The sequence below is a fragment of the Podarcis pityusensis genome (genome assembly GCF_964106645.2).
Source record: "Podarcis pityusensis genome assembly, chromosome: 3".
Taxonomy (NCBI): domain Eukaryota; kingdom Metazoa; phylum Chordata; class Lepidosauria; order Squamata; family Lacertidae; genus Podarcis; species Podarcis pityusensis.
The window spans coordinates 82562715-82586203 of NC_138026.1; the positions used below are offsets into that span (position 1 = coordinate 82562715).

A 23489-nucleotide genomic window follows, 5' to 3' on the forward strand; every position below is an offset into this window, starting at 1 on the left:
ACTCCATAGATTTCACCAAGTTATTTTCACATGGCTTGTAAAATCCAAATCAAGAGAGGCTTTGAAAGCTTTTGACTGTTGTCTGGATGCACTGGTGGACTGGATGAGGTCAATAAAGCGTATATGAACCCTGGCAAGACTGGGGCTCTTTGGATGGGTGGTTCCCATGTTTGGGAAGTCACTAGTTCTGGATGGGGTTGCATGTAGCTTGGGGATACTCCTGGATACATCTTTGTCACCAGAGATTCAAGCATCCTTTGTGGCTACAAGTGCCTTTTACCAGCTTCGTGTGGTTCATAAACTATGGCTATTCATGTACAGGGATCGCCTGACTACTGTAGCCCATGTGTTGGTAACCTCAAGGCTGGATTACTGTAATGTTGCTCTTTGTGGGGCTGCCCTTAGGTTTGGTTCAGAAGCTCCAGCTGGGGCTCTGCTTGAGAGCACACAACACAGCATTGTTAAACAACTGTACTGGCTTCCCATTACTGCTCAGGATTCTTGCGTGTTTATAAAATCCTGAACAACTTTGGTCCAGGGTACCTCAGGGATTGCCTGGAACTCTTTTATCCCAGCTCAATCACTTGAGATCACCTGCAGGAGCATCTTTGCTTGTTCCCCAAGAGGCTCATTTGACAAGAAACCCCTTAAGAGCCATCAGCCCAACTTTTAAATGCCTGCTGAAAATGTTTCTGTTCCTCTCAGCCTATGAAGGCATTTAACAAGACATCCATCCACAATGGTTAGTTGATGTCTGTTTAAGTTTCTATTGTATTATTATCTTTTGCTGTAAACCACTTTGCTATACAGTGGTGCCTTGGTTTAAGAACAGTCTGGTTTAAGAACGATTTGCTTTACAAACTCCGCAAAACCAGAAATAGTGTCTTGGTTTGAGAACTTTACCTTGGTATAAGAACAGAATCTGAACGGTAGAAGGGCACCGGCGGTGGGAGGCCTCATTAGGGAAAGCGCGCCTTGGTTTAAGAACGGACTTCTGGAACGGATTAAGTTCGTAAACCAAGGTACCAGTGTGTGTGTGTGTGTGTGTGTGTGTGTGTGTGTGTGTAAAAAATGATGCAGTGATATACAAATATTTTTTATGAATACAATCTATCATGAATCATTATTTTTTAAAAAAAACAGTTCTGATTTGGATACCTTCCAAAAAAGTTCTGATTTGGATACCTTCCATTTTTTTTTTCTAGGTTGTATTGCAGGAAAGGAATTAAGTCTGACAGAAAAACAGGTTTCCCTTTATCATCCTTATGCTTAAAAGCAAAGTGTCCAGACAAAAAGGGCTCAGGGGAGAGCATATGCTCTGTTCAATTCCCAGCAGGGCTGGGAAAACATCATCTGAAATCCTCAAGACTTGCTGCTCATCAAAGTAGACAATATTGATGAACCAATGGGTCAACTGAGTATAAGGCAGCTTCCTATGTCTTACCAAACCACAGCTAGGTTTTTAACACAGGCTTCCAAGCAGAGAGAGCTCCAAAACCTCGATTACTTCAAAAGCCTCATATTATGTCACTCATATTATTTTCCTTTATTATTTATTACTAGTAATTATTAAATGCATATGATGACCCATCAATAAAATAGGTGGAATTTTGGAAACAAACAATCTTGCAGATAAAAAGTAAAAGAACTCTCCTGGCAGAAACCAAATAGAAAAAAACAAAAAACCCACAAAATTTATATACCACTTGATTGTAAGAAAACCTCTAAGCAGTTTACAAAAAAATGAAATAAAACACTTTAAAAATCTCAACAAAAAGCACAGGTATTTAAAAACATTGAAAAGTTGCTTAAAAGAACCCATACCTAAAAAGAGAGAAAGCACATGTGGCTTCTACGTATCTGGACACGCTTGCGTAAACAAATGTGTTCTACGCAGATGCCAAAAAGAATGTGATGAAGGCACCTGCCTGATGTCAACAGTCTGCGAGTTTCAAAGTGAAGGTGCCGCTGCAGTAAAGATTGATGTCTTATAAGTATTATGAGGCACCTGTAACAGTGCGGGTTAATGTAGATTGAAGCATTCTTGAAAGGTGATCCTACCCCTAATACTAACACCTTGAACCTGGCCTGGTAGTAAATGGACAGCCAGTGCAGTTCTTTGAGCAAAGCTGTTCTATGCAGAGGATCTCTTCCTGCTAGCATTGTGCACTAACAGCATATTGCGAATCAAGTTCAAGGAGTGCACTGCAGTAATCTAACCTTGAAGTCACCAATGCCTGAACCACTGTGGTCAAGTTCTCTCAGTCCAGGAATGACCATATCTGTCACAGCTTGTAAAATGGGCTTCCAGCCACTGAGGCTGAGCCTCCCATGAGAAAGCAGGACAGTTTTTAAAGACAGCCACACATACAAGGCACAGGCGTCTAGTTCTGGCTTCAGAGAAATTTTGCCTCCACAAGAGCACCCTGCAGCTCCCCTCAAAGGCCACAGCAGAACATATAGCAAGAGGCAATCCAGAGTTAAATTTCCAGGTGCCACAGTTTTGATTCAGACGAGATTTTCAATATTAGCAACAGCAAAAGGAACCACTACCTTTAGACCAAAATTCTGCAGTTGTGTTTGGACAGGTTAACAAGTGTGTGGGCTATACTGCCTTTTCTTTAAAATATGCAAAATGGCAGGTGCCGATGGTCTGTCAGATGGCACTTTTGAAAGCAGTTTCTTAATTAGAGATACCTGCAAACAAAGGAGAGATTGTTTTTTATTTTAAATTACAACAAGCATGGAAAAGACAACCTATAAAAAATGCTTTGCCACAGTATACCTCTTCTGGAAACTCCTTTGTAAACGGTTCTGGAAATTCGCCTTCCTTTATGTTCTCGAATCTCTGAAAAATAATACACAATGTCACTTAAGACTACCTCGTGTGATGCAATTTTCACTGGCCAAGTTCAAAGCTGCCATTTTGACACAAACAGCTGCCCAAGTTCCCAAACATGGAAAACTGAATTCCTTCCACATTTGTACATGGGATAAAGGAACAGGGGTTGAGTGTGCATACACACTTCATTCTTCTTGCATGGAATGGAACATCCAATATCGTGTAGTAATATCACTGATACCCGTTTGGGATATGCCAAAAGGATAAAAGACTCTCTTCAAAATGAAGCCTGGGTTCTTTCAGCAACAGGGACTCACAGCACTTACTGCAAAGTACAGTGGTACCTCAGGTTACATACGCTTCGGGTTACAGACTCCACTAACCCAGAAATAGTACGTCGGGTTAAGAACTTTGCTTCAGGATGAGAACAGAAATCGTCCTCTGGCAGCGCGGCGGCAGCAGGAGGCCCCATTAGCTAAAGTGGTGCTTCAGGTTAAGAACCGTTTCAGGTTAAGAACGGACCTCCAGACGAATTAAGTTCTTAACCGGAGGTACCACTGTATCTGAAGGTTCTGCATTTCATTACCCTGTTCTCCCTACAAACACACAATGCCCCAAGTTTCAAGGCAGTTTGATAAAACTTTGTAGCAGTGATACATGAAGGAAGCAACTCATGATTCAGTTGGGGTTCAAGACATCTGGAAGACTGAAACAGTTAAGGAACTTCCTAATGAGTTAAGAGCCCTGGGGGGAAAACCCCTAATGTTTGGTGTCCGAAGACATAAACATCCTTGTTCCACTTGTGTTGAAAACTATTGCTGTTTCACTGTTACTTAACTTAGTGTGTGTGTATATATATATATATATATATATATATAGCAAATTACTTTGAGATGTGTGAATTTATAAATTAAAAGCAGTATATAAAGGTCTTAAATTAGGCTTCCTCAAACTTGGCCCTCCAGATGTTTTTGGCCTACAACTCACATGATCCCTAGCAAGCAGGACCAGTGGTCTGGGATGATGGGAATCGTAGTCTCAAAACATCTGGAGGGTCGAGTTTGAGGGAGCCTATCTTCAATAAACAAACAAACATGAAGAACTCCTCCATGCCACACATTTATTGGAGGGCCCTCGTGTGTACTCATAGGGGCTTCATTCAGGCATTCAAGGGACACATGAAAAGGGAGGGGCAGAGCCTGCCATTGCCCCTTCATCACAATCATAAATCAAGTGAGAAAAATGCCTGAAGGGAGAGTTAATGATTACAACAAAGTCTGCAAATGGGATATTTTTCATTTTCATTTTCAAAAAACATTTGGGAGCAGAATGAGAAACATTGGTAGGACTCCATAACAGCTGGAGCACTTGCAGACTCTCAATGTTCTATGTCTCAATTCCATTTTCCAATTTAGTAAAACAACATTGCTTAAGGAACTGTTTGAAGGAAGGGGTGAATGGCTGGTTTGCATTTCCCATTCCTCAACAGGAGGAAAGGCTGGTAATAAATTTGGATTGAGGTTCCTTTTGCAAAAAGACACACACCTCAGAAGCAGCCTCTTGAATTTATAGAAGCAAACCTTTCCTTGAGCAGGCCAGTTGGTGGCAATTCCTGAAAAGTTTTGGGTTTCTTTAGAAAGCAGTAACGTTAAACATAATACTTTTCAGATACAGGTTTTTAAAAATATAATATAATTTGCTTGCTAAAAACCATGATGCTTCATGGGCTGGGGTGTAGTGGAGATTCTTGGTCTCAAATTGGGAAGGGGGAGGCAATTCATCTGAAACCCATGCCTTTCATCTCCCTGCACAACAAGCTCTATCTGGCCTGCTCTCTCATGGTGTGTATCTGCGAGAGGGAGTGACAGAGCAGGAGCAAGAAAGACAAGAGCAAAGCAACTTTCTGGTGACCTAGAATGGAGATGTACCATTTATACAAGCTGCATTTGTATCACGCAAAACAACTGCCAGCATCTAAGGCAACAAACCTGCATCCTGTGCGCTCTGTGGTAAGTGGATGGAGGAGGCAGCGGCCAGTTGGTTGTTCTCCCCAGCAAAACTTCCCCTGTCCCCCTAACAAAAGGTAAAGGTACCCCTGCCCATACGGGCCAGTCTTGACAGACTCTAGGGTTGTGCGCTCATCTCACTCTAGAGGCCGGGAGCCAGCGCTGTCCGCAGACACTTCCGGGTCACGTGGCCAGCGTGACGAAGCTGCTCTGGCGAACCGGCACCAGACGTTTACCTTCCCGCTATAAAGCGGTACCTATTTATCTACTTGCACTTAAGGCTGCTTTCGAACTGCTAGGTGGGCAGGAGCTGGGACCGAACAACGGGAGCTCACCCTGCCGCGGGGATTCGAACCGCCGACCATGCGATCGGCAAGTCCTAGGCGCTGAGGTTTTACCCACAGCGCCACCCGCGTCCCAAAGGTCCCCCTAACAACTCTGCTGCTATTCCCCAGACTATGAAGGAAGGAACTCCAAAAGGTCAGCTTTTCTAGACTACTGTCCATTAGCAAGAATGCATAGACACATGAACATGCCCCTTCATCCTTCTGTCCTGCCCCTTTCATCCCCTCAACTTTTTGGAGCCCTGGTTGTGCATACATATTTTCTATGCATTTCTGAGGAAAAAAAATATGTGCTGTTAACAAAACTTTTCAGATTTACCTCAGGTTTCTCATGAAAAGTTTGGAATCTGTAAAGCATTTCGAATAAAATTAATCCTAACGGAAAGATATCCACTTCCTTTCCGTATTTGTTCCCCACCTGTGAACAATGCAAACATGAACACATTAGGTCATAAGAACATGCTCTAACAGGAACTTTTCATAGCGCTTAAGCATATAGGCCTTATGCACTTCAAAGCACATTTTGACATTTCCCCCCCTGAAAACTAACTACAGGATCAAGGCAGTTGGTTCTTTCTCAATTCTCCACTCAGTCATCAAGCTAGCAGAATGACTTGGAGACGGCCATTCCCTCTCAGTCTAACCTAACTTAGAGGAGTTGTTGTTGTAATAATGGGGTGGTGATGGTGGTGATGAATGAATGAATCTTTATTTCTGTCAGCCATCGGCCATAGCAATAAAACAATACGATATAAATACGATATAAAAAGAATAGAAATAAAAAATCAATTATATAAAATACATTTTAGGGTTTTGAATCAGTAGTCAAATAGTGGATCTTATTCTGATTGCCCCAGCTAAAAACCTTGCAACCTTTGCTGTCACCTGCTCATCTTGATCTGCCAAGAGAAAGGACACTGTGGCAGTGGTTGGGCACCCCGGAATAGACAATAAAAGAGGGGTGATAATCTCATTCCTCATGTCTTTATAAAGAGGGTAAGCCAGAAGGGCATGCACCACCGATTCGGTACTGCCATCTCCACAGGGGCATAAGCATTTTTCTTGGGGGTGATGATGATGATGGTCACTATGAGTGTGCACTTGTGTACGCAGAACAAATTTACAACTGCCCTTGGAGAAAAGTGGCATTGCAAATGCATGTATCCAATATTAAAAGTATTACCTGTTCAGGAGCCATGTATAGTAGTGTTCCCCTCTTTTCTGTTCGCTGTACTGAATGGTCATCTACACCTGTGGTTACCAGCCCAAAATCACCAATTTTTATTTTATTGTCTCTAGACATTAATATATTTATTGGCTGGGGGGAGGGCAGAGAGAAACAAAAAAACAAAATACTCAGATGTAAAAGTCATTAAACTCTGGGTGAGTCATCATGGTCTACTCAACAGTTATCCTGCAGGGTCTGAACCACCTCAGCTTCTTATTTGCTTTTTTAAAGAATCTGCTGTGCCTTTCAAGTTCCCCTCAAAATGAAAACGTCTACCTTGTACTCGAAGTATATTCCAGATTAAGCCCACCCCCAATACAACTGAACTAATAAAATAAAACAAATACATCAATTGAATTATTAGCAGGAGAGCAAATAAAACAAGTGGGTCAGCTTTAAAATACCTTGCCACAGCAAGAGATGAGGTAGTATTGATCTAAAAGTAATGATGTTATGAAGAAGTGTTGGTCTGAAATTACCTCCATGTGGAATTCATGCCACTTGCAATACTGAGAAGCCTACATAGACCCAACCTAACAATACTGGATGACAATTGAAGAAGAGGAACCAAAAACTGATGCTATGCCAAAAATTTCTCCTGAGGTTTTTCTTACCATTGCCATTTATGAGAAATAAAGGAATGAAATAGTTCATATTTTACTTTTTATCATTCACACCTGATATTGTAATCGTCTCATCTGCATACCTTGAGATCTCGATGAATTAAGTTTTGAGAATGAATATATGCAACCCCTTCCACTATTTGCTGGAATTTAATTTTGACATCTTCATGATAGCTTTCCTTTGCATGTTTCTTACTAATCCAATCTTTAAGTGTCCCCTTTTCACAATATTCCATCACTATGAAAAGGCAGTCAGCTTCCACCCTGCAAAAAATAAAACAGATGACTGATCCAAGCACCTTGTTCACATCCTCAAGTTTTACTAACTCATCCAACACAACAAGACTAAACAGTGCTCTGTAACCCTTTAGATTCATCTGTTGTAACAGCAGTCATGATCCGGGGGGGGGGGGTGCAAGCGATTTTATCCTCAAAACACTTTGCAAAGTCAGAGACAGCTACCATCAGTTTTGCCACCTCCTTTGGGCCAGACTATAAGAGGCCCTGCACTACCTGGAAAATCTATGCTGGATGGCACAATGAGGATGAGGCAGCAAAGCAGGGAGGCTAAAAATCAAAGTTTTTTTAAAATTTAAATTGGATTTTTAAAAAAAAATTAATCGGATTTTTAAAATAAAATGCTTTTGGAGGAAAAATATTTCTAAAAATAGTTTTCTACTTAAGTTACATTATAGTCTCTAAAGACTATTCATCATGAAATAAGGATTTGTTTTAAGTTTTTTTATTATTATTGTTTAGCTGGTAAAATGTATGCCTAGCCACTGAGGTCACCAGGGCCTCTAGTGAGAGAGTTGGATCCTAGCACCATCATATTTATTTATGGGAAATGATTCTGGGACCAAGAGAATTTACCTACAGCTACAACTGTTCTTAGAGTTAGGCAGTGAACTGACAAGCAAAATATAGTAATAAATAAAATAAATAAGAAGAGGCCAGGTCCTAAAGTGAAGCCACTGCCAAAATGCTTAGTTTATTATTTATGTCTTTAATTTGTCTCTATTTTTAAATAAAGGCCTCCAAGGGTCTTAGGGCAATAACATTAACAATGCAAAAGTTAGAATAGGAACCCGATAAAAATGACCACCCACAAAAAATAATAAACGTCAGCTAGTGGGAGGCGGTGGAGGAGGAGAAAGCGAGTTGCCAGTCTTTTGCTCGGTCCTTTGAGTGCTAAGCACAGGCCTGACAGTCAGCTGACTCTCAGGCACTTCTGAACCCTATGCAAGTGATTCTGACAGGTGGGCAAGAGAACGCGACTATCAACATGGGATGTCACAAAGCTGATCTGGCCAATAAAGCCAAAATCTTATCCACCCCTGGTTTACGCAAAAAACAAGAATACATGGCACCTTAGAGACATTCTAATTACGCAGTGGAATTACCTCTGGTCACTATCCTCTGGCGATGGGATATTATCTTTCCCAATCCAACAATTATAATATCGAACAATATATTCATGCTCAAGCTTTGCTAAGGCTTGTACTTCCTTTTTTGATTCTTCTTCTCCTCTGGTTTGGGGTGGGGGAAGGGGGTCAGAAGGGGAAAAGAGTATTGTTAAAAATGTATGCAAAACAAACCCTAAATATGTGAACAGGTAACTCACAACTTACATGCATTTAACCTGTACCCATTCAAAGTTATGTGTGTGACAAATTAAAATAAAAAATAAAAGGGGGAGGCAAAAAAGACTTTGGCAATGGTCCACCCGCCATTGGACCCAATGTATTTTGACTATATGCGATTTTGGTTCTACATGCTGTACCCAGTACGTAACCCCAGCTTAAGTTGAGAGTGGTCTGTACTGTAAAGAGGAAAGGGGATTATTTTTAGACCACTTTTTTAAAAAGGGCTTCTGATTTGGAATGCTTAGGTCGACTCTAAATAGAATTTAGTTGGATACAACCATATTTATTCTCGTTACAACATAGAGCCCAGCAACAGAAAGGCAAATGGCATGTTCTTAACCCAGTCACTTGTTCATGGATTAGCACAGTGGTTGATGGACTTCAACTCCGATCAGCCCTGGTCATCCAGGGATGATGGCACTACATTGACTACTCCTGCATTAGCAACTGAGCCACTGTTGAGCCTAACTCTTTTAAACTTTGACTTACAGTGCCCAGCGATTCCTCTAAAATTAGAACTAAAATAATTTCACATGTGGAAAACAGCACAAATTGTTAAATCTTAAATTAGCTTAAATAAAATAATAAGCAAACACAAGGTAACTTACACAAGAAGCTTGACTCGTTTGACAGCTAATAATCGACGATCAAAGAAATGTTTTGCCTTGAAAACGGTTCCATATCCACCAGATTTAATTTTCTGTATATCTTCAAATTCGTCCAGAAACCTGGTTCCAAAAATGAAGGCAAGTCTTAGTGTTAAATGTCAAAATCTTTGAAAAGTGTTACAATGGCATTATAGCCGCAACAATTATTAATTTAATGATGAAATAAAGGCACACGGCCAAGGTATCCAAGCAGACTAGAAGTGGGTATATTTGCTGTCATTCATGGAATGCACAAGGCAGCTATCAGATGCTGCTGTGGTTGCTTGAGAGTAACCAGGCAAGACTCCGACCTGTCTTTTCCAGGCTTTATTCTTGGTGCAAACTATTTACAGTGAAGAGCGTCGTAAGTTCATGGCTGGCTCAATCGCTAGCAGAATCCAGGAGTGGTCGGTCTTTGTAACTCCCCCAGCATAAAAGTCGTGTCACCCCCAGCCTTTTTTGCCCCTCCCTGGACTGAAGACTACTGTACAGAATGGGCGCTGGCAAGGGTGTGATTCCCACCTCTCCGGTTTTCTCAGGCTCCCTAGCATCCTCTGGTCCTTGCCCCTCTTCTCCACTGGAGGTGGGGCTTTCCTCCTCGCCAGAAAAGGAACTCCTTTGCAAGATCTTCGGAGGCTCCCTATAACACAACTGCCCTTCCATCTCTCGCCTCTGAGCTGATGGCAGTTCCCTGACAGCAGCTATCAATAATCAATAGTAAAAACAAAAACAAAAAACCTAACACACAATATTAAAAACAACAACACACACCAGCATAGCTCACACACAGAAAACAGCCACTCAACTAAACAACCAGCTTGTTAAAGGAGATCAGCTGTTGTAATTTGATCAGACCTTTTCATGACAGCAAATGGAAAGGTGTGTGTGTACTTGGACAGGAACCAATGCGTGCGTTAAAATCACCAGCTACCACTAACATGGACACGACTAGTTGCATTTATGTCAGTACTTCACAAACCATCTTTCCACGTAGTCTCAATTCAATTCAAATTTCAAAGGTATAAAAGGTGAAACTTATTTTTTTTAAAAAACCAGCCGCACTTTTGAAGGCTACCCTTACTTTTCATTGATGGTGTACTTGCTTTGCTTTCGATTCAGCTTTGAAAATTTCGGTGCCAATGGTGTCTCTCTTCTTAGGAAAGAAAAAAAAAAAGGAAATGAAACTTTGTAACACTTGAGCAGTAAACACAAGAACATCTGTAAGTACTCATTTACTTTAAAATGTTAAATCATCTCCCCTAACTAACCGATAAATCAATTGAATGAAGGGCATCCATTTCAAAAGATGAATACATACTTTTTAGGTCTCACAGCAGAACCTTTGGGACTTGCCTATGGCAAAATCAAGAAGAAACAATTAATGTTGTAGTTCTACCACAGTGCCAAATGCTTAAAACTTAAAAAGACCACTCAAAATCAGAATGCAGTTATTGTCAGGCATCAGAGTTCAAAAACAGGACCACTGCAGGTCATGAAAATTTTTCCTGTTTCCTGAGCCATACGAGGTCCTGGTTAGGAGGAAGCTCCCACTGGTTGGAGCTCCACAGTCCTCAACTCAAACTTCCCAGATTTGAGGAGTTAAACAACCCAGGAAAATCAACCCCATGTCACTAGCTGCTTTATAGCTTCTGCACTTTGCCCCTTAGCTAGGGATGTAGAAGTTGATTTGATCCATTTCTTGTAATGGACTGACTTGACCTGATGCTCCTGAATTTGACTGGAACAAAACACCCATTTGGATTACACACTTCTCCACACTTTGCGATGAAGTTTCAGTGTACAAAGATTGCACACAAAAATACCTATTTTATGCAAAAGATGTGTAAGGTAAAGGTAAAGGTACCCCTGCCCGTACGGGCCAGTCATGTCCAACTCTAGGGTTGTGCGCCCATCTCACTTAAGAGGCCGGGGGCCAGCGCTGTCCGGAGACACTTCCGGGTCACGTGGCCAGCGTGACGAAGCTGCTCTGGCGAGCCAGCACCAGCGCAGCACACGGAAACGCCGTTTACCTTCCCACTATAAAGCGGTACCTATTTATCTACTTGCACTTAAGGCTGCTTTCGAACTGCTAGGTGGGCAGGAGCTGGGACTGAAAGACGGGAGCTCACCCCGCAGCGGGGATTCGGACCGCCGACCATGCGATCGGCAAGCCCTAGGCACTGAGGTTTTACCCACAGCACCACCCGCCTAAAAGATGTGTAGAAAATGTTATTTTAGAGGGAAATGGGGGCAATGGCATTGAAAAAACTGTGTGTTTTACATTAAAAGTGTGCATAAAGGCAGACCATTGAAATATACTTTTTTTTTATGTACTTCTTTTAAAAATTTCACACAAAACGGAACTGAACAGACTACACTTGAGGGCCAGTAACCTGAAACTGGGGAAGGGCTGTAGCTGAGTGGCAGAGCATCTTGCTTGGCATGTGGAAGGTCCCAGATTCCACCTCCAGGTAGGACTGGGAACATCCCATCTGAAACGCTGGAGGGTTGCTGCCAGTCAATGTGTACAGCACTGAGTAAGATGGACCACTGTTTTAACTCATTATAAGGCATATTCTGATATTCCAGTGGAATGGAATGAGCCCATCCCCTGGTCATCACTGCTGCCGGCCAGTTTTCCTTCTGTCTATTTCCTTGGTGCACCACCCTAGGAGCCATTTGGCAGAAAGGCAGCATACTTAAAATTACATCAGACTGACCAATGTATTTCAATTCAGTACTGACCTATAAGAAATTATAGCAGGATTAATATTTTAGCGCGCACAAACAAGAACAAATAGTTAATACTGTCATGGCAATAGAAAATAAGTTTTCATACCAGAGAGGATGGAGAAGCTTCATTGAGCTGTATGGCACCAAACCGATTAGCAAGTTTGTCAGCTGCATGGTTACAACTGGAATCCCGATCTGTACCACTACAGAAATATTTGAAACGAATGTCAGCATTATCTGCCAATTATGGAGGGCTATCTTGAAGTGAAGTTTAGGGTGGGGAGGTAGTTCAGTTTTTTTGTTTTGGTAAAGTATAAAAACGGTCCACCAAATAAAATATAGGCACATTTCTTGTATCAAAACCAGAAAGCATGCCCATTATGATCCCTGTGAGCGTAGCATATTTACTTAAGCCTGTTCAACTATACAAGCAAGACAAAGCATATGAAAAACACCACAGTGTAACTTAGCATTAAAAAAGCATTTTCTTTAAGGCCTCAGTTGTGCCCAGGCTCTCCTAGGTTATGTTTCTAGTTCACGTTTTTGGAAAACACTTGCTCTTCCACATTCACTATCTCCTCTGCCTTAGGAGTGGGGACTGCTTTTCTGCCTGAGGGCTGCATTCCCTACTGGGCAACCTTTGGAGGCCCACATGCCCACAGCCTGCAGCACCAGAGGCAAGAGTTGGCAGATCAAGGAATGCAAATGTTACCTTGGTGCAGGAAGCTGGTTTCTATCCACATACATGCACGTCTGTATTCTGCATCCAGACTAGCACAAGGCATCACCAGAGTTCAATGAGGTATTCCAGCCAGGCAGAAACACTTGGGAGCGTGAAACTGGGCCAATGTGGGATGTGGCCTGAGGAGATTTCCAAGAGGCCTGGAGGGGTGCATTTACTCAGGTCTTTCCTAATCTTGAACAACCAGAAATCCACTTCAAGTGCCATAAATGCTCTGAAGTCAAGAGAAGTCTGTTTGTATACTAGTGCAGGTCTCACTAGCTGGCCCTTGGGTCCTTCTCCAGATGACATCCCTCAGTAGCTCTGTTCCACATCCTCCCCCAGTTCTTTTGCCTAGGCTGGAATGTATCCTTGAACTACAGGAACTTGTTTGCCTGGACACACACTTTCCTTATGCTCCTCCTAATCCAGGGGTCAGCAACCTTTTTCAGCCATGGGCCAGTCCACCGTCCCTCAGACCATGTGGTGGGCCGGACTATATTTTTTTTTTGGGGGGGGGGGAATGAATGAATTCCTATGCCCCACAAATAACCCAGAGATGCATTTTAAATAAAAGCACACATTCTACTCATGTAAAAACATCGGGCAGGCCCCACAAATAACCCAGAGATGCACACTGATTCCCGGACTGTCCGCGGGCCGGATTTAGAAGGTGATTGGGTCGCATCCAGCCCCCAGGCCTTAGGTTGCCTACCCCTGTCCTAATCCTTCCAAAATGACAGAAATTGTAGACTAGATAAAGTCTGCAGACTCTCCTCGAGCACCATTTGTTTCTCCACTCTTAAATTGCCACTGAAATTGTTCCTTACTTTGAATATATACTTTGAAAAACTATACTATCCGATTTGTTGGAAGCAAGGTCCACAGCCTCTTCAGCAGACCTGAAATACAAGTTTCCAAACAGCAGTTTTGAATTCTTTCAGTATTTTTCTTCCTTTTGGTTTTAATTTATAACGAAAGGAAAAAAGGAACAAAAACGATATAAGTAAAGAATAAATGACAACGTAAAACCAATTCTCAATGGTTCTCAAATACAGTTCAATACCGTTTAAGTTTCTATTTAATAGTTTGGGTTATAAAGTTAATTAATTATTTTCCTTCATTTCCGCATATCCTGTGGGGGAAAACCATAGAGAGGATGAGGAGAGCATTCGCTTTACAGGGATGAATCAAGGCAAAAATCATTTTCAGCAGATTGGTTTTCATAATTTCCATTATTCCTAAGGCTGATGAGCATACTGCCTGTCTTTCAGATTTCCATGTGATATCAATATATGACATATTATACAAAAACAATTTGGTTTGCCTGTACATTTCAATAATTTCATTTATGATGTTACTTTTTCAGCAGTTGTTATCTTCCAGAGGTTCCTGTGCAGCAACACTGTATTTTATTCTCCAAGAGATTTCTATTTTTGCACAGAGGATGATTTTGCTGCTTGCTATGATTTTTATTTTTTTTAAAAAAAGGCAACTCCATGGATTTAATGTCTGAATCAAAACCTTCAAGCAGGGATAACAACTTTAACTGAAGTGTATAACGAACAGGTTTTTCTAAGCTTGTTTAAGTATTTTCAGCTGCAACATACTTCCAAAAAACGGACTACTCAAAAGATTAGGCAGGTATAAAATCCATTTGAAGAACTTTTAACTACTGCATAAAGTGAAAGAGCAGCCCAGTTCACACACTAGACCACAAGGCTTGAAATAGGAGATCCACATACAGGCAAGATTAAAATACATTAAAAGTTGGCAAAATAAATAAGAGGACAATCTAACCTCCCGTGGGAAGGAGGGCCACAGCTGTGATACAACCATTAATAAAGCACTGTTTCAATTGCTACCAATCACACCTTCCTCTCCATTTACAAGGCTATGTTATACAGTGGTGCCTCGCAAGACGAAATTAATCCATTCCGCGAGTCTCTTCGTCTTGCGGTTTTTTCGTCTTGCAAAGCACGACTATTAGCGGCTTAGCGGCTATTAACGGCTTAGCGGCTATTAACGGCTTAGTGGCTATTAACGGCTTAGCGGCTTTAAGAAAAAGGAAACAAACTCGCAAGAACTTGCAAGACGTTTCGTCTTGCGAAGCAAGCCCATAGGGAAATTCGTCTTGCGGAACGACTCAAAAAACGGAAAACTCTTTCGTCTAGCGAGTTTTTCGTCTTTCGAGGCATTCGTCTTGCGGGGCACCACTGTACGTAAGTGTCCCTTTTGCTCATTATGGAATGCTATATTGTACAGCATCGCTATTAAATCAACAACAAAAAATTAGAATAAGAGTACTTTAAAGAGACATCATTAAATGTTTAACTTACGTCCCAGATGCCTCTGGTGATGATTCTTCGGAATTACTGTGTGATGGATTTCTAGAACTATTTGTAGAACTATTTGGAAGGGAAGCACTTCTTTCTGCCTGAAAAACAATTCGGAATTATACCTTAACCGTGGATTTTAAAAATCTACTGCAACAAAAAGTAACAATGGCAACGAAATGAAAGGGATTAAACCAGCCTTGGCCAACCCAGTGCACTCCAGATGTTTTGGACTATAACTCTCAGTCAGTAGACCCTAATTCCAGGGTCATGGGTTCAACCCTCACATCAGGCAAAAGATTCCTGCATTGCAGGGGGTTGGACTACATGACCCTCATGGTAGCTTCCAACTCTACAATTCTATGATTCTCATCAACCCCAATGAGTATCACATTGCTGGCTGGGGCTGGTGAGAGCTGGCAAAACGATTCATAGGACACGCCCACTTGCTACACTGACAATTAATAATAATAACAACAACAACAACAACAATAATTTATTTGTACCCCACTCATCTGGCTGAGTTTCCCCAACCACTCTGGGCGGCTTCCAATAAAGATTAAAAATACATTAAAGTGTCACACATGAAAAACACAGTCTGTTGTTTTCCTCTAATATGCAATACATACCCTTGAAGTTGCTTGGTCATTCAACTTTTCATACGCTTGCCTGGCTGCATTCCGTTTTGCTGTTTGTTTATTATTTCCTGTTCCCTCACCAAAATCTTTATCATCAATTTTACAGACACAGTGAAAACTAGAAGGCATAACAGACGGGAGGGTGGAAATAAGTTAGCATACACTGTTGTAGATGTGGCAGCAATCCTATAGACCTTGGGCAGGAACCCATTCTCCATACAAAGTTCTAATGACCTCAAGCAAAACTTTTTGTTACAAAAGTGAGCATATAGTCAAGAGTCAGAAATTGGATGACCAGAGCAGAGTCCACACAGGCACAGTGGCCCTTCCATTTTCTCTTCACCCTGAACAAGCTCAAAAAATCTCTGAAGGGTCCTCCATTTTGAGGGCATGTGGGAAGTGGAGGGAAATAAAAAGCCTTGCATCGGGACCTCAAGCCTTTCTTTGGCTATAGAAAACTACAAACTCACCTGTCACCTGTCTCACATATCATTTTCCTACATTTTATTTTATTTAGGTCAGGGTATCCCAAAGTGGTAGATAAATGACGGGCAGTATATAAATTTAATCAATAATAATAGTTGTGATAGTAGTAAGATAAAGGTAAAGAACCCCTGCGCAGTTAAATCCAGTCAAAGGTGACTATGGGGTGCGGCGCTAATCTCGCTTTTCAGGCCAAGGGAGTGGGTGTTTGTCCACAGACAGCTTTCCAGGTCACGTGGCCAGCATGACCAAACCGATTCTGGCACAATGAGACACTGTGACGGAAGCCAGAGTGCACGGAAACACCGTTTACCTTCTCTTTGCAGCGATACCTATTTATCTACTCACACTGGCGTGCTTTTGAATTGAGGTTGGCAGGAGCTGGGACAGAGCAATGGGAGCTCACCCTGTCATGCGGATTCGAATTGCCAACCTTCTGATCGGCAAGCACAAGAGGCTCAGTGGATTAGACCACAGCGCTACCCACATCCCAGTAGTAGTCATAGTAGTGGTGAAATTCCTAAATGTCACAAACCATTCCCAAAAGCCGGAGTTAAAAAAACCTCAGTATGAGCTGGCACCCAAATAAAACAAAAAGACATCTACTATTATCGACAAATCACTAAGAGCTTTACGTTTAACCAAAAAAAGTTGCCAAGAGTAGTAGTCAACAAAAAAATCAATTATTAATGACAACTTACATTGGCATGTGATCTAGGCCAGATTTAGAAACCAAAACATATTGAACCACCACTTTGTTTCTCGATGAATATTCATTGAGCAAGGCAAGATAGTTAAGTGAAGGAGCTGGTTGTGCCAGATTTGCAGCAGGCTCAGGCGACTGAGATAGTGGCGATGACAGAGGGGGCAGCGGCTGCTGTGGTCTTAAAACAGGATATTGTGGTGATGGCAGAGGAGGCAGCAGCTGCTCTGGTCTTAAAACAGGATCTGCCTGTAAACAATATGTATAAGTCAGTTTGCTTGAACAGTGAGAGGTTTCTCACTGAATTCCTCCTTATTACATGGTATGGGGAGGTCTGTACTTACCTTGGGTTTCATGTTCTAAGTTGGCAGCAGGCCTTACAAAATACTGTTCTTATTTAGCAATGTTACATGGCAATAACAATATGCATACAAGGCAAAGGCCAGAAGGCTAGACCTGATACAGGATAGGTGCGTGTCATTCCTAGTTCTGACCTGGTACTGGGTATATAGGAACCCAACTCCCCATAGACTGAAGACCTAGGGGACCAAGCAGCGTCCCTTGGAATTGCCACTGAGGATCTCCTTGAGGGACCCTCCACAGAAAGACTTGTAGAAGAACACTAAGTGTTTTCAAAGGAGGTGGTGACGCCACCCACAACCTGCAAGAAGGCTGACACCAAAAGGTCCAGGTCAAAGAGAGACAACATAGTATGAATCAACAGACCAAGAATCATTGTTCAACTTAAGAGACGGCAGTGCTTCCTGAAAGACCTTCATCACCATCCGCTGTATAAGGACGTGGGTTCTCAAACTCTGGTATGTGGACCACCAATGATCCACAAGCTACATTCAGGTGGTCCATAGCATGCTCACATTAAATACTGATTTTTAATGGAATTTTTTTGCTTATTTTACTTCCTACATTGCATTTTATTGTAATGCAATTTGAATTATATGACATTCTGTGTATGTAATATAATACGTCAGTTGAAATTTCCAAACCATCTTCCAAGGCAGCCCCTGGAAGTAGTAATGTAGTCTAGATAAACTCTTTCCTGTTCCACAAACATTATACACTTCCTTGACTTTACAGAGGCAGGTTTGTCAATCTCCTGTTCTCTGCAGCACTCATCCAATCTTGATCCAAAAACATAGCTATGGCAAAGAGGTCACTTCCATGAGTCTCAAAGCAGAAAAATTGTTAGGACTAATTGGAGCAAATCTGAGTCACAAGCAGTTCCAGAGTATTTTCTAGAAATGCTGTATGGCTTTGCTTTCATCAAGCTCCTCCACCCCCGTGGGGGGTATATCTTAAATGCACAGGGATGGAGCAAAATCCTATCAGTATTATTTTTACTTTGTTCTTTTGTGAGTTTCTCAGTGAATTTCTAAAATGAAGAGTTTTGCTTCTATGCCTGTCTAGATATGAAGCCACACCCTTCCACAAACTTGGAATATGTTTCCCCAAATCTCAGACATAATAGAAGTTAATTTAAAAACCTACCACATGTGGTATCGCTGAATTTCTAAATAAGATGTATGAAGTCAATTTTGTCTGAAAATTGTACTTGGAATATTTCCCCCTATCCATAGATAATAACTGGTTTTTTTTAAGAGAGGAGGAGACAATGGCACTCTGCACATGTGCAATGGCACACTTTCCTAAATCCTATTGTGATGGAAACAGCAAGGTTAAATAGTGCAGCCATATCACCTCAAAACGTTACCAGCTACCCCTGCCCACAGATGGCATTTCCTAGCAGCTTCAGGCAGATGTTAAAACAGAATGAGATACAGTGGTACCTCGGGTTAAGTACTTAATTCGTTCCGGAGGTCCGTACTTAACCTGAAACTGTTCTTAACCTGAAGCACCACTTCAGGCCTCCCGCTGCTGCCGCACCGCCGGAGCACAATTTCTGTTCTCATCCTGAAGCACAAAGTTCTTAACCCGAGGTAATATTTCTGGGTTAGTGGAGCCTGTAACCTGAAGAGTATGTAACCCGAGGTACCACTGTACAAGATTGGTTTTTTTTTTAGTATACCTCAAGATCAAAGGCTCTTTTCTGTTTTCTAGATTATTTGTATGTCTTGACATGTATCCTTTATGGTCTACTTACTGGCAGTTCTTGTTGTATGGACTCCCAAGCTAAGAATGCTGCATGATCTTTTGCCTCCTTCTTGCTTTTACCTGTTGCTCGGCTATACTGCTTTCCATCTATTTCAACTGCTACAGTGAATCTGCAGTGAAAAAGAGAGAGTTCAAAGCCCACAGTCCGCAAAATATGCTTGCAGATTGAATTTTATGCTTTAAGTCTTATATGCTGGATAAACAGAAATGGGAAATACCTGGATAGTTTGCTCCTGTAAATCTCTCATTCCTATTATTTGTAAAGTGTGCCTAATGCTAGCTTCCCTTTTTTGTCCTATAAGGCTCCATTCACCAAGCATGTGCCCTCTATATGTTTTAGAGTACAACGCCCATCATCCCTGACAATCAGCCATGCTGCCTTGGGAGCCAGGGTCCAAAAACATCTGGAGAGCCACAGTAAGCCATCCTACTAAATTAGATGCTGTTTCAAGCAGCTGTCTGGAGCGTAGGTGGGTTCAACAGTGCAGCTTCTAAGGATAGTTTGCTAACCTATCTGCAAGAGAGGGACAACGAAGCAAAACAGCACAGAAAATGCACTACTTTCTCCCACCCTTATAATTGGAATGAGAAACAAAATGCAATGTCAGGTCTTGGGGGTGGGGGAAGCCTGGTCCTATGTTATGCTTTATCTCTTGAGTTGGAAAATCTTAGTGGACCAAGAAACTGGGATGGTTAAGGAAGTGTTTCAATTGTACAGAAGTACCGTATTTTTCGCCCCATAGGACGCACTTTTTCCCCTCCAAAAATGAAGGGGAAATGTGTGTGCATCCTATGGGGCGAATGCAGGCTTTCGCTGAAGCCTGGAGAGCGAGAGGCATCAATGTGCACCGACCCCTCTCGCTCTCCAGGCTTCAGGAAGCTATCCGCAAGCCTTGCAAGCCCGGTGGGAGTTCCCGCGGGCTCACAAGGCTTGCGGGCAGCAGCCTGCAGCCCCGGCGAGTGTCCGCAAGCCTTGCGCGCCCAGCAGGAGGTCCCGCCGAGCACGCAAGGCTTGGGGCGGCAGCCTGTCGCCCGAAGCACGGGGAGCCCTCCGGAGGGGTCCCCGTGCTTCGGGCGAGTGTCTGCAAGCCTTGCGCCCGGCAGGAGGTCCCGCCGAGCGCGCGAGGCTTGGGGTGGCAGCCTGTCGCCCGAAGCACAGGGAGCCCTCCGGAGGGCTCCCCGTGCTTTGGGCGAGTGTCTGCAAGCCTTGCACGCCCGGCGGGAGGTCCCGCCGAGCGCGCGAGGCTTGGGGCGGCAGCCTGCAGCCCGAAGCACGCGGAGCCCTCCGGAGGGTGCCCCATGCTTTGGGCACGTGTGCACAAGGCTTGGGGCGGCAGCCGCGGCGGGGGGGGGGATAATTTTTTTTATTCATTTCTCCCCCCCCCCAAAAAAAAACGAGGTGCGTCCTATGGGCCGGTGCGCCCTATAGGACGAAAAATACGGTAAACTGGGAAGGACTTAACATAGGTCTGGGGGAAAGGCCATAAAAAAACCTGATCCTTTAATTTAGTTGCCATACCAATATTCCTGCCCTGTTTAGTTTTTGCATAAAACACATCTGGAGGGAAGTGTGAATTTCCTCACTCCTCCCTGTCCCCACTTCCCAGCATTCCTCATCCACTTACACAGGATTATGAGATGGGCCATCAAAACCAAGATCCTTATAGTCCAATCGTAAGCGTTTTCTCTGACAATACTCATTAAGTTTCGCCATGTACATTCTTGGAACAGCTTGGTTGTCTGCCATTTTGGTACAGGCTAGGAAACTGAAATAAATTCGAAGAAGGAACACTGTATTATTAACAACACTCCCCACCCCCCTTATGTTATAAGTACAGAAACCAGGGGGAAAACCAGAGCACTTTGGAAAAGAGACTGTGGGGAACACCACACCCCCATTCACACCATGGCACTGGTGGTACACAACAGTGGTTTCCACCACCACTTCCCCAGGAGGCCCAACACAAACACAGAATCGTAGAATCAAAGAACTGTAGAACTGGAAGCTGCTCAGAAGCGTTCCAACTGGGAAACTGGGAGTGGAAGCAAAGGCATTTCCCCAAGAAAAGAAATGAACAGCGACTCTCTCACACTTCTTTTGCCCCACCACCACCCAGACTAGCGCCAATCTGCTAGTCCGTGTGGTGGGGCCAAAAGGGGCAGGAGAGTGGCTCTCTCTGCTCCCTCTAAACATAACATCACAGGAGCCCCTACAACACTCTCCCTATTCCCCTATCAGAAAGCTTGTCAGCAGCTCTATGGGAAGAATGCAGAGAAGACCTTAGATGCCAAGAAGAAAAATTCTATTACAAACTTCTCAATAGGCAATTTTCAACCTTCCCTTTCCTTATTACTGAGCAGCTGCAGGCATAGCTCAGCTGGTAGAGCGTGAGACTCTGAATCTCAGGGTGGTGGGTTCAAGCCCCACGCTGGGCAAAAGGATTCTTGCATTGCAGGGAGTTGGACTAGATGACCCTCGTGGCCCCGTCGAACTCGACAATTCTATCGATCCAGCCTAAGAGTTCAGATTAACTCAAACGCTGACTCGCTTTTCTGTGACCTGGGACATGGTGAACCAACTGATAAGGAACACAGCGCCCGGTGACTGGTGACGCTGTGGCCAAAACAAACTTGCAGGGGGAAAGCCAAGCTGGGTCACCCGCGCCGTCCCCTGGACCCAGGCTGGCCAAAGCGGCCGCAATGCTCTTCACAGGAGGACCGCCTGCCCTGGGGCACAGCGGCGCGCCCTTCTCCCTTCCTGCCCAAGTCAAGGGGCGAGGCCGTGAAAAGTATTTGGCAAAGAACCTTCCAGAAGTGCTTCTCGCCCTCCCTGGCAGCAAAGGGGCAATGGACCACAAAGTAACTGTTTTTCTGCCCGGGCAAGAAACCCCCCTCTCGGCGCGCCCCTGCAAGGCGGCCACCTGCCTCGGCCCAAAGCCCACGTCCTCGGAAGGAGCCCCGCTGGAACTAAGCAGGCTGGCACGAGTAGGAATCGGGTGGGATTCCTCCCGCGCCCCCGCCCCGGGGCGCCGACTTTTGGACGCCTCCCGTCAGCGGGGTCAGGACCACCTCGGCGTACTCACCGGCGCCACTGGGTGGTCGGTGGGCAGCTGCTTCTCCCTTGGGACAAGTCCGGGCCAAGAGCGGCGGAGCCCCCTCTGCAGACGACTGCTTCCGAGAGGGAGACTCGTCCGTCTGCGGGAAGCGCTGCTGCTCCGCTTTCGTTTCCCTGCAGCAAGCGGGCTCCGCTCCTTCCCCGGCACAGGCGGCCACCGCGGAGAATCGAAACTGAAACGCGCCGCTGGCGGTACCGGGAACGTGTCGGCTTTGGAACTTCCGGCCTGGTCTCCTCACCGCCCAGCCTGGTCGCTCGGAGAGTTCCCTCCCGCCTTCTTGGTTGATTTTATAACTCCGCCTCTCAAAAGGGGTTCTGGTTCAGAGGCATGGGGGGGGGGGCATACCTGACTGAATCATTCGTCATCCAACTTTATCTGACTCCCTTTCATAAAGTGTTATTTTGCAACGGTTGTGGTGATGCCTTCGTTTTATTGTTTGAATGCTTGCTTTATAACTTGACTTTCCTCTGCAGTGTTTTATTTTGCATTGCTTTCTCTGGTAGTTTGATGTGGGCTGTAAACCTCTTGGAGATTTCTTCTTCTTCTTAGAATTATAAAGCGGCATAGAAATGAATGGATGAATGTTTTGCCAAAACTGGCTTGAGTAATGGCATTAGGGATCCTAGCTGTCTTCCACGCCTAGGGTGTCAGGTGGCTTAATCTGGCATTGAGCAGACCCATGCCTCAATTTCAAGGCTCGACTAATGTGAATTGTTATTATTTGTTTGATTTATACCCTGCCCTTCCTCCCAAAGGAGCCCAGGACAGCAGACACTGAGCAGGGGGGGACAAAAAACTGCACCTGGGGTTCCCAGGTGATCTCCTGTTCTGACGTTCGCCAGTCCCACGTCTCAGTTTCCATAATGTCGCTATTTCATGTGCCTTCAAATTCATACCCAAGACCATGAACAATGATAATCATGTATCAGTAGAGGTTGAACAACTCAAGCCACAGTCCTAACCCCAATTAACCTGGGAGTAAGACCCAATGAAGTCAATGGGATGATTAAACATGGTTAGAACTGTGCTTCAGGTTGCAACGTATACGTATCTGGTACAAGCCTTGAAGGGTTGTAATATACAGTATTGTAATGGTACTGTTAGGTCTAACTGCGAAGGAAACTAGAAGAATCAGTCCCAGAATGTAATTGTGCTAGTAACTGGGTCAGTGAGAATTGGTTAAAAAACCTGTCAGTGTCATCTAATGGCAAAGCCAGATTGATACAAGATTGATACAAGGCTTACTTTAAGATATTATTTACTAGAGGCTGAAACCTAACACATGTTTATCAT

General features: G+C 43.6%; 1 protein-coding gene across 1 annotated transcript in view; it reads right to left on the bottom strand.

Annotated features, from left to right (window-relative positions):
* Nucleotides 1-1890: 1890 nt before the first annotated feature.
* LOC308473041 (uncharacterized protein) overlaps nucleotides 1891-23489 on the bottom strand; it is a 68958-nt gene continuing 47359 nt past the window's right edge. The window contains exons 15-32 of the mRNA XM_080998289.1: nucleotides 22999-23078; nucleotides 22164-22472; nucleotides 20706-20846; nucleotides 19070-19190; nucleotides 16949-17199; nucleotides 15756-15882; nucleotides 15130-15227; nucleotides 13621-13692; nucleotides 12176-12272; nucleotides 10655-10689; nucleotides 10418-10489; nucleotides 9298-9417; nucleotides 8447-8572; nucleotides 7127-7307; nucleotides 6376-6510; nucleotides 5512-5610; nucleotides 2786-2848; nucleotides 1891-2697 (exon numbers count right to left, since the gene is read on the bottom strand). Coding sequence (XP_080854415.1) covers nucleotides 2590-2697; nucleotides 2786-2848; nucleotides 5512-5610; nucleotides 6376-6510; nucleotides 7127-7307; nucleotides 8447-8572; nucleotides 9298-9417; nucleotides 10418-10489; nucleotides 10655-10689; nucleotides 12176-12272; nucleotides 13621-13692; nucleotides 15130-15227; nucleotides 15756-15882; nucleotides 16949-17199; nucleotides 19070-19190; nucleotides 20706-20846; nucleotides 22164-22472; nucleotides 22999-23078 — 2235 coding nt within the window. The 3' untranslated portion in view covers nucleotides 1891-2589. The remainder of the gene's footprint in view (nucleotides 2698-2785; nucleotides 2849-5511; nucleotides 5611-6375; nucleotides 6511-7126; nucleotides 7308-8446; nucleotides 8573-9297; nucleotides 9418-10417; nucleotides 10490-10654; nucleotides 10690-12175; nucleotides 12273-13620; nucleotides 13693-15129; nucleotides 15228-15755; nucleotides 15883-16948; nucleotides 17200-19069; nucleotides 19191-20705; nucleotides 20847-22163; nucleotides 22473-22998; nucleotides 23079-23489) is intronic.